Source organism: Siphateles boraxobius, unplaced genomic scaffold (assembly GCF_051911475.1).
Source record: "Siphateles boraxobius isolate OS27281-9 unplaced genomic scaffold, OSU_SipBor_1 22, whole genome shotgun sequence".
NCBI lineage: Eukaryota > Metazoa > Chordata > Actinopteri > Cypriniformes > Leuciscidae > Siphateles > Siphateles boraxobius.
Window position 1 is genome coordinate 20,249,174 of NW_027508833.1, and position 11,012 is coordinate 20,260,185.

The following is an 11,012-nucleotide window of genomic DNA, read 5'->3' on the forward strand; positions in this document are numbered from 1 at the left end:
ATGCGGGCTGGACACTGTCACCTTGATGCTTCCCGCTCGCGTTTTATCCTTTGGTTCGACTTCAGGTTCTGTGTGAGGTCACTGTCAATGCCGCAGTTGTGCCCAATCAGCACTGGTATTCGAACGAAGGGGCGGGGCGGGCATTAATGAGCTGATCCAGTTACAGATTCATTTCTAATGGCCAGCAGATTGTTATCTCAAAAGGTCTCAGGGGATCGATGGGCTCTTTAACCTTCCCATGTTTTCAGTTTCCTGTTCGGTAATGTGAGATCGGTCCATCTACATGCACTGAACTTAATTATTTGTATTATTATAAGTGTCAATCTATACCTATACAGAATATGCACATTTTACATACATTAATACATACATTATTTTATAAATGTATATGTATTTATTTTCATTTATCCTGAGGCTAAATGAAAATAAATACATATACATTTATAAAATAATGTAAAATAATACAATATATATTAATTTACTTTCCTACAGCTAATAATATATGACAATTTTCATTATAAATGTTTTATTTAAAATCAATTATATAGGCTATATAATTGATTTTAAATAATACATTTAAAATGAATGTTAATTCAAATTAAATTAAATGAGAATTTATTTTTTATTATCAAATTTCGTGTTTAAAGCTATAAGTAAAACTAAATTATTATTTTCATTCGTTTATCTTAGTATTAGCTATCATTGGGCTAACTTTATCTTAAAAACAAATTGAAACCAGATTTATTTTATTTAATCATTTAAGTTAAAATAATATGTTGTCTCGGAGGACAGGGACGCATATATCAAATTAATAAACATGTTTCTAATAATAGCATAAGCTAATTCAAGCTAACTCGACTAATAAATAATTCCCTCTAAATATAAATTCATACTTTTTCTAAATCACTTTTAAGTTAAATGTCCATATAGACCTACAGAAATAGCAATATATTGCTGTCTTAAAGTGACTGTTGTAACGTGTGTGTGTGTGTGTGTGTGTGTGTGTGTGTGTGTGTGTGTGTGTGTGTGTGTGTGTGTGTGTGTGTGTGTGTGTGTGTGTGTGTGTGTGTGTGTGTGTGTGTGTGTGTGTGTGTGTGTGTGTGTGTGTGTGTGTGTGTGTGTGTGTGTGTGTGTGTGTGTGTGTGTGTGTGTGTGTGTGTGTGTTTACAACGTAGCGTACCAGACCGAACTATTCAAATCTAACAGTACAATACAAGAATATGTTATATTGTAATTGGTGGCCGAGCACATGTGTCAGTGATGAACACATCTGTACAGTGAACGATGAGAATGTGTTCCACTGTATTTCCCATGTGAGTGTGTTTGGGGTCAGACAGGCTGCTGATAACCCGCAGAATCTGCAGACGCTGATAAGAGACGCATCTGTGGAGGGGGTGGATGCTGAAGCCCAAACCTGTTAGGATCCCATTATGTTCAGCTGGGATTCTCCTCCCAGGACACTCATCTGTGCTGCCAATGAGCGTGAGAAACCACTAGTGGAGTTTGCTGAGGTGATGATCGTTTACACGGGGGTTAGTAGAACGTTTCTTATTTAAGAAGATCGCGTTACCTGTAATAATCAATGACTATATTTATAAGCAATTATTCTTTATCAATATACAAAGGACATATTAGCATTTTATAAAAAGATTGATGGATGGATGGATAGATAGATAGATAGATAGATAGATAGATAGATAGATAGATGAGCATCAGACTCTGGCAGTTTTACTCAGACAGACTGTTGAATAATGCATCTTTAATCATCTCCAATTAGGGCCTGTGTTGTATTTATCACTAACACAGTTTTGGTCCATTAGCTCAAAATGATCACATGGATATCATTATATAATTAGAAAAGTTTTCATAATTGAGTAGGCCTATGTTTTAAATAAGCATTTGCACCTTTTTTTATTTAATTTTTATCTGATAGCAATTTGATCATTTAGGCTTATAATGCATTGGATAGACCTACAAAAACTTTCGGTTTCCATGTAATGGCACACTTTCTTTAAAATAATAATTACGGACAAAGTAGCCTAACAAAAACAAAACATTTTGTACATTATGCTTTTAGAAAACCTGTGCCTTTAACCAGTTGGCTATAAATCTGGAACTTTTGGACTAATATTTTGATTATCTTAAATATTAAATTGTTTGCTAAAAATACATTTAGTTTGAGATGTTATTTACATATTTAGTTGAGAGAGTACCTTTATCTTGCACGGAAACTGGTCGCGCGCTCTGAATCTACTGTTTCCTACAGTCTGTCGCCATCTCCTGGAATATTCGAGTAATCGCGCTTTTCTGAAACAAAGAATGTTGCAAAATAGCCCAGTTTTTATAAATAAATAAAAAGATATTTTAAAATATTTTACACACTTGTTTTGTAAAAGCAATATACAATTTTAATGAAGGCTATAATATGTGTAGCGTTTTCGAGAAGAAAACAAATTATTCTATCCAAAAAAGTATCAACGTTAGAGGGCGCTAGGGCACTAGTGTGTGTAAAATCCATTTATATATATATATATATATATATATATAGAGAGAGAGAGAGAGAGAGAGAGAGAGAGAGAGAGAGAGAGAGAGAGAGAGAGAGAGAGAGAGAGAGAGAGAGTTGTATCTAGAGCTGAATTGTCTCTTTAGACAACAAAGGGAAACCTCACCTACACTATATGCATATGCTTTGTCTGGGCAACTTTTGCATGAGAGAAAACTCGTGAGGTAAATATGCAGGGAATGCACTGGCTCTTTTAAACCAATACAGTCCACACTCTCCTGCTTTAAAGGTTAAACTACTCATAACCATTACATAACATGCAGACTACTGCACCCTTTCAGGTGAGAAGTCACATTCCATTCATTCTGATTTACCTGTGTGATTCATGGACTGAGCTTCAGGATTCCCCACTGCATGGAATGTCCGCTGCTAAAAAATGGGAAAACTGTGATGACTTATTATTTAAAAGTCCTGTGACACACACAAGCAGAATCCCCATTGACACCTCTGGGACTTTAAACAGTATATGTCTTTTGAGGGAAAGATGGGGGAAACCTAAAGGAAAGGTATAAACAGGTTAGTGATTTACCCTTTTTTCAGTTTTGAAAAGTCACGGCAGCAAACATCTCCAGTGTATATAAGACATGTGAGTGACACTAGAGGAGTCTGGAAGAAAATGGAAATTCCAGTGGAGAGGGTGGGTCACACATCCTCCCCGTATCTAAACATTCAGTGACATTCACTGTGAGTCAGCAGCTTGTGTGTCAGAACATGCTGTTTCATGTGAGCAAGTGTCATATTAAACTATGCTTATATAGAGAAGCATTTTTTTAGCCTGACAAGCTATTGGGAAAGTCACTATCATAGTACAGTGTTTAATCAGTTTCAGAGACTGGTATCTCAAGTGACTGATATGAATTTATACCAATACTGTTCAAAAGTTTGGGGTTGGCTTAATTGAACAAAAATACCGTACAAAGAGTAATACTGTGAAATATTATACGGTCACGTGATCCTTCAGAAATCATTAATATGCTAATCTGCTCAAGAAACATTTTATTAATGTTGAAAACAGTTAAGATTTCTTTATTCAGGAAAACAGCACTTTTGCTCCTTTGATATTGCTTATATTAAATACAAGAATTTATACATTTGTTTTGCATTTTGGCCATAATTTGTATGGCTTTTTTGCCCCAAGCCCCTGTTGTTCCCAAATGTGAACTTGTTATTGTTTTATTTTCTATTTCAACAGTATGAAGTATATGACGTAGGCCTACTGTAAATGATGTGTCAACGATCACGTTTAAATGTGCAGGATGGTCTTGGATGGCCTGCGCTCACTTGAGGAAGTGTGTGTTTATGCTGCTGTAGGATCTGCCTCAGCAAAAGAGGTTTAGTAATGGTCAGCCCACTGTTCTCCCACTAAAGATTCCCGCCCATAAACATGCTGATGCGTGCTCTCGTCACCTATCTATGTAAGAGCTGTGTTTCGGGAGCTGGACAGGACGTCCTATCCACACTGATCACTAGATACCGAAATGGAACATTTTCAGTGTTTCCAGTATTTGATCAGAATAAATGAGTTGGACCTCCTGATATATCACTGATATATCATCAACAAAGCAGATGCATTGTTATTTGTAGGTCAGTTTGTAACTTATTCGTCTTTGCATTATCCAGTCGTCCTCTTGTCTAACTTGAATTAATTATTGTATTGACAAAACCCTTCAGCAAGTCACCAAGCCTGTTTGTAGGTCATTGATATATGTTTACAATTGTAAAAGCGTTCCCTCATGAGAGGTATAGCTTTCTGTTGTGCGTGTGCACAATGTATATTGCAAATGCAGTTGCGTTTTAGAGGAACACCCTATGCCCTCGGGGTTGACCACGCATAGCTACTGTTACTATGGTAGTTGTGTTTGAGAACAGGTTGTCTTGGAGTTTACACACATGCGCCTCGAGTAAAAAAAAAACACACATTCTTTGCTTCTTTAGAATGCCTTTGTGGGCAAACTCTCACGCAGAACTACACATAGAGGAGTTTCCCATTCTTCAGACTATGAGGAAGCAAGATATTGGCACCATACAGTCTACTTCCTTTACTTTACATTAATGTTTAAGAACAACTTCTATATAGATTTTTCCTGATTCCACTAAAGCACTTTTAGTTTTTGTTTGTTTGTCTTCTTGACTGCTGCTGTCATTATATATATATATATATATATATATATATATATATATATATATATATATACACACATTTTTGTTTTAACTTTTTGACACCTCTGTAAACTGTTAAAAAAATTCAACTTAAATTACATTAAACTGACTAAAAAAATGGCTAAACTTATTTAAAAGTTAAAGCAGTGTAAAAATATACGTTGTCATAACTTATTGATCATATAATTTTATACATATTTATATTTTATATAAACTATTATACATATTAAAATATTTTAATATTCTATATTAAATGTATATTAATTTAATGTATAATATATGTTTTATACAATAGTTATATAATTTTCTGTATTGTTTAGTTTTTCATGTTGCTATGTCAAAATTATTTAAACCATCTGAAATCTATGCATACTTCAATATCTTTCAGCAAAAATGGGTAAACACTATTTAAAAATTATAATGATAGAATTATTTATATTTTTATATAATTTAATTATACAATATATATATATACATACATATACAAATATTTAAATTTGAATTAGGCTAAAAATACAACATATGTTCATAGTTTTTTTATATTACACATTATGTGTGTAATAATATTTTAGGTATTATTTTGTTTTGTTCACATGTTGCAATGTCAGAATTACAGGACCCATTTGAAATATGGGAATGATTCAATACCTTTCTGCAAAGATTTTGAGATGTTTGAAAATGGGACTTTTTGCAAACCACCAAAGTTCACATTGTAGAGTTGTGCACTAAATATTTTCTTTCCTGACATAAAATGTTTAGTTTTTTTTTTTGTTACATTTTAGCCAGCCCTAAGTGGATTCTGGAATATTTTGCAACTGGAAAAGACTTTCAGTATTACTGATCTGATAGTGTCTTTAACGAAGCAGAGAAAATTTCCCCAAAGTCCAGGCGCAGTTAATTCCCTCTAGAACACAATTCAGACGTCAATCACACTTTGGAAATCCCCCACCCTCCGCTAAGCTCCGCCCCTTTCTTTATCTCTTTTAACACTCCTGAAACTCTCACAGTCCACAAGAGCTACACAGACTTCAGACACAAACATGGAGCTTTACAGAGGCAGTAACACCAACCAAATGGATTATAATGAGGATGGCCGCGGACCCAAATCTGGGAAAATACTTGCGAGCAACGACGACCGTTTAGACAGCGGTTTGGATTCGCTAAAAGAGGATGAATACCCGGACGTGGTGTCTGATTTCAGGCGGATGAATGTGGCCGAGGACGAGCCCTGGAGGAAAGAGCTCACCGAAGACGGAGACACGTAAGTTTTTCTTAAAAAACAATCTTATGCAGATCATGCAAAAGCAATTCGGTGCATCTGATTTTTTGAAACAGTTTACATAATGCATGACGCATTGGAAAGACAAAACTTTTAGGTTGCAGAGAACTGTTTATTTATTTATTTATTTTAAAATATATATATATATATATTTTAGCAAGTTATCAGTATAATACAAAAAAATATATATTTTAAAGTTTATGATTGTCCTTAAGGCAATTTCAATCATTAAATGACTAAAATAACTTTTAGTTTGCAAAGAACTTTATTATAATTTATATATATATATATATATATATATATATATATATATATATATATATATATAATTGTTTCACAGTACTTATTGTAATGCAAAAAAAAAATATTCTTCAGAGTTCAAAGTTGATTGTTCTTAAGCACAGTTAAAGTCCTTCTCATTCCATTCACAAACCGTAGTGCGCATGTGCAGGCACCCTGCAGTCATAATGGGCTTTATGTAAACACAAACGCTGCATCAGTACGGACTGTTCTCTGGCACCGCGTCGATGTGGGCGGGTACTTCTGTCCTGGCGTCAATGAGGGCGGGGCAGCGCCATTTCGGAAAGTCCCGGGCAGCTTGCCAGACTCAGACACGCGCGTGCTGCGCATGGCCCTTCTAGGAAAAATACAGTTCTCTGCACACCCAAAAGAGTTGATGTTTTATAAATAAAAATGTTCTCACGGTTGCATAACAATTTATTTTTTATTTTTTAAAGGTATTTACATCTGGCCATTATTCACGAGGCCAATGATGCTGCATTAAAAATGATTGATTTATCCCATGGTGACCCCTTCCTCAACACACAGAACAACCAGAGACAGGTACATCAGGATATTATTTGTATTATTATCATGTGTGTATATTAGCAAACCTAAGCTCCATTTCTGACTTTCCTTTCACACCTAACCACTCTCTTCTCATTTCAGACTGCCTTGCATCTGGCCGTCATCACAGAGCAGCCTCGTATAGTAGAGCAGTTACTGAAGGCCGGCTGTGACGCGTCCCTGGTGGATGACTGTGGGAATACCGCCCTCCATATCGCCTGCAGGAAGGGTTCAATGGCCTGTTTTGGCCTCCTAACGCAGGGCTGCCCACAGCACCTCCCAGCCATCCTCCAGACACCAAACTATAACGGTAAGAGGGGGTTTGCTATGTACGTTTTGCTTGCGATCAACCTCTCTGACCTTGATTTGGACACATCTGATCTGAATTTCATTTTACTCTTCAGGTCAGAAATGCATACACGTGACCGCCATCCAGGGTTACCTGTCGTTGTTGGAAAGCCTCGTCCAGCTTGGCGCAGACATCAACGCACAGGTAAAAATGAGATTTTGTCTAGCTATCCAAATCTGTTTGCGTCTTAACAAATTGAATAACCGCATTGCAGAAGCAAATGGTTAAAAATGCTTGTTTGTTTGTCTTTAGGAGCAGTGTAATGGGCGAACCGCTCTACACTTAGCGGTGGACCTCCAGAACTTTGAGCTGGTTAAACTTCTAATCAGCAAAGGCGCTGATGTCCACAGTTTCACGTACGGCGGTCACACGCCTTATCACCTGACCTATGGCCGGGCGAACGCAGACATCCAAAAAGTCCTGTATGAGCTCACGGCGCCACACCTAAGGGAACTACCAGATAGTGAGTCAGAAGATAGCGACGAGGATTTTGAAGACCAATGTACATCTGATGATGATGATGATGATGATGATGATGATGATGTAAGTTGCTTATCTGCTGTTTCGTTTTTTGATTTCTTACAGAAAGTAAACATGCTTCGGTTTTCCTAATTTGCTTTTTGTTCATATCACAGATGTATGATGACATTAAAATGATGGGGCAGTAGGAAAGAGGACTAGTAGGACTTCTGGAGAAATGAAGAAAGATAGAGATGTTCTCACTCAAGGTGCCCAGGAACGAGCCCGCCGTGGAGCTCGCAGGGTCACAGGCGGCTCATCGCCGGCGCAAGTACAAGACAAATGTACAAAGGAGGCCTGGAAACAAAGGGTGTATTAGAGCAACACTGGAGAGAGGCCGACAAAACCGTACCGTTGGCTCTCTATGATAGACTATACTGTCAGCTGAAATCAACGGCTGCGTTTCTGTTGTACTGTGATGTAAAATATTGTGTATACAGACAGATTTATTTTTATATTAACATGTACATGTGTATATAGAAGATTGAAACGTAACGCATTTTAAATTAAAAACCTTAAACTTCACTTTGTGTCCTTTCTTGAAATGCATGAGAACGGTTCTACCAGAGAAATTAGGAAGTTTAAATATCCTTTTGTGTCACTGAGGAGAAGTGCTTGTAAACTGAAGAACTTGTATTCTGTTTTCCGTCAGCTGAGTTCACTGGAATTTCCTGAGCAGGAAGAGCCATTCAGACAAAATAGGCAAAGCTGAGTTCCCCGACTTCCTGAATTCCCAAAATAAGGAACGGCGTGTAATTGCACAATGCTGTTTTATGCAGAGTAGTTCGTCATAATAGTCAACAATTCACCCACAGTGAACATTTTAGATTGATATATTACTAAAGTTCCTCCCCTGTTGATATTCTTGGAAAAGGGTGTAGTGTTCATTTGGCAACATTGTTAATGCCTCTGATCTAAAGAGAACTCATGTTTGTCTATTAGCATATTCCTAGTGTTTGCCATTAAAATTTAAAATTGACTTAAATTTCAGACTTAAGCCAACAGTGTGAAGTGAAACGCCTAGAAAATTTCCTCAAACTTTCATATTTATAACCTACAAGTCATGCAGTTCAACTCGCAGTCACACTTTACTTTTTGTCTTGGCCTTTACAGTAAAGGAAAGTCAAGTGTGTGTGGTTTTCTTGATTTGAATACAAACCTGAGATCTTTAAAGGGAATCCCCCTTCAGCCTAACTCGTCTTATTTCCGAATGTGAATCTGGACAGCACGCCTTTTTGATTATGAGATACCGTTGTGCCTCTTCAGTCCCTAAGACACCTCTTAAAAAGTTCCATGCAAATGATTTAGTCATAGCGCTCGGTTTGCAAGCCCTGTGGAGTCTGGTTAGGAGACGCAGGGCTCTTCGCAGCTCCTGTAACTGCAGGAGAATACTCATATGATTCAGCCAGCTCCGAGAAATGACAGCAGGCCGGCCCTTGGAAAATCCGGCTCTTGTTTGCCGTCTCTTTATAAAGCAAGCAGCACTGCATCTATGCAAATACCATGTCTGGAGGGGATTCTGTAGTGAGAGTTTAGGAAATGCTATTTACATCTTAAAGAGAGTTTGAGAAAACCAGACAGGTGCAAACGCACACTGCTTACCATAAATGAAAGAGAATGAGACCCCTAGTGATTTCGTACAGTAAATTCACTACTGGCTCCGAATAAATTGCATTCTAAAGAGCAGGAGATTGAGGCAGCTGCACATTTCCTCAAAAGGCGACAGTTTGCAATATAATGTAATATAGTGTGCATAAATTCAAGTTACAGATTAATAATAATTAATTGCATATAAAATGGCTTTTTTTGTATATATATAATATACATTATTACATTTATATATATCATATATATGTTTGTGTGTGTCTGTATATACAGTGCTGGTCAGAATTATTTGCCCCCTTGGTAAATATAATCAAAGATGGAGGTAAAAAATAAATCTGCATTGTTTATCCTTTTGATATTTTAATTTTTTTTAAATGCAAAAATCTAACCTTTTATTAAAGTAAAAGAATTGAAAGTGGGGGGAAAATCACATTACGAAATAAATGTTTTTTCTCCAAAACACACTGGGAACAATTATTTGCCCTCTTTTATTAAATACTTTTTCCAACCTCCTTTTGCCAAGATAACAGCTCTGAGTTTTCTTCTATAATGCCTGATGAGTTTGGAGAACACCTGACAAGAGATCAGAGACCATTCCTCCATACAGAATCTCTCCAGATCCTTCAGATTTACAAGTTCATGTTGACGCTTCTTCTCTTCAGTTCAGGCCACTCATTTTCTAAAGGGTTCAGGTCTGGGGACTGGGATGGCCATTGCAGATGTTTGGTTTTGTGCTCAGTGACCCATTTATGTTTTGATTTTGATGTTTGTTTTTGGATGACTATCCTGTTGGAAGATCCAAACATGGCCCATTATAAGATTTCTAGCTCAGGCTGTCAGGTTTTGATGTTTTTATCTGTTGGTGTTTGATCGAATCCATGATGCCATGTATCTGAACTGAAGAGAAGCAGCGCCAACATGGATCTGGGAATCTGATGTTGACTACTATATACATATATATATATATATATATACACACTGCCTTTCAAAAGTTTGGGATCTGTAATGCCCGGCGTACACCAAAGGATTTTCACAGTCCCAGACTAAAGACCGGCAGTCTTTAGGAATCTTGCTGGAGTCTCGGCGCGCTCCCGTCGTCTCGATCGTTAAATGTCAGGTGATAATTTGCAGCCGGCGACACGATTTATGCCAGTCTTTCTCTAGTCTTTCATATCAAACATGTTTGATATTATCGCAAGTCTTTAGTCTGAGACTAAAAACTGTGAACCCAAGTCTTTAGATGTGAGCTGATAATCTTATAAAGTCTTTTCTAAATCTTTTCAAAGTCTTTAGGTGTACAGAAAGCATAAGTTTTTTTATTTAAAAAAAAGTCTTATGCTCATCACGGCTGCATTTATTTGATTAAAAATACAACCCCCCCCCCCAGTAATATTGTTAAATATTAGGAAAATATTTGAATATATTTTAAAATGTAATTTATTTATGTGATGCAAAACTGAATTTTCAGCACCATTACTCCAGTATTCATTCACATGATCCTTCAGAAATCATTCTAATATTCTAAGACTTCTTTTAAAAACATTAAAATTATTACCAATCCCAAACTTTTGAATGGCAGTGTATATACAGTATAAACACATAAATAAATACACATTATATACACATTCAATTAGAAAAATAATAGTAACACAAGACTTCCCACTGAATAAAAAAAAGAAGAAAAAAAACAG

General features: G+C 36.4%; 1 protein-coding gene across 2 annotated transcripts; it reads left to right on the forward strand.

Annotated features, from left to right (window-relative positions):
* Positions 1–5,686: 5,686 nt before the first annotated feature.
* Positions 5,687–8,241, forward strand: nfkbiab (nuclear factor of kappa light polypeptide gene enhancer in B-cells inhibitor, alpha b). Of its 2 annotated transcripts, XM_077239028.1 has the most exons (6): positions 5,687–5,984; positions 6,740–6,845; positions 6,951–7,158; positions 7,253–7,341; positions 7,450–7,740; positions 7,833–8,241. In XM_077239028.1, exons 1-6 carry the CDS (start codon positions 5,764–5,766, stop codon positions 7,863–7,865), a joined length of 948 nt encoding a protein of 315 aa, XP_077095143.1. In that variant the 5' UTR covers positions 5,687–5,763; the 3' UTR covers positions 7,866–8,241. The 2 variants fall into 2 exon arrangements, with proteins under 2 accessions (XP_077095143.1, XP_077095144.1); XM_077239029.1 differs by having other exon boundaries at positions 5,703–5,984; positions 7,450–7,943.
* Positions 8,242–11,012: the final 2,771 nt, after the last annotated feature.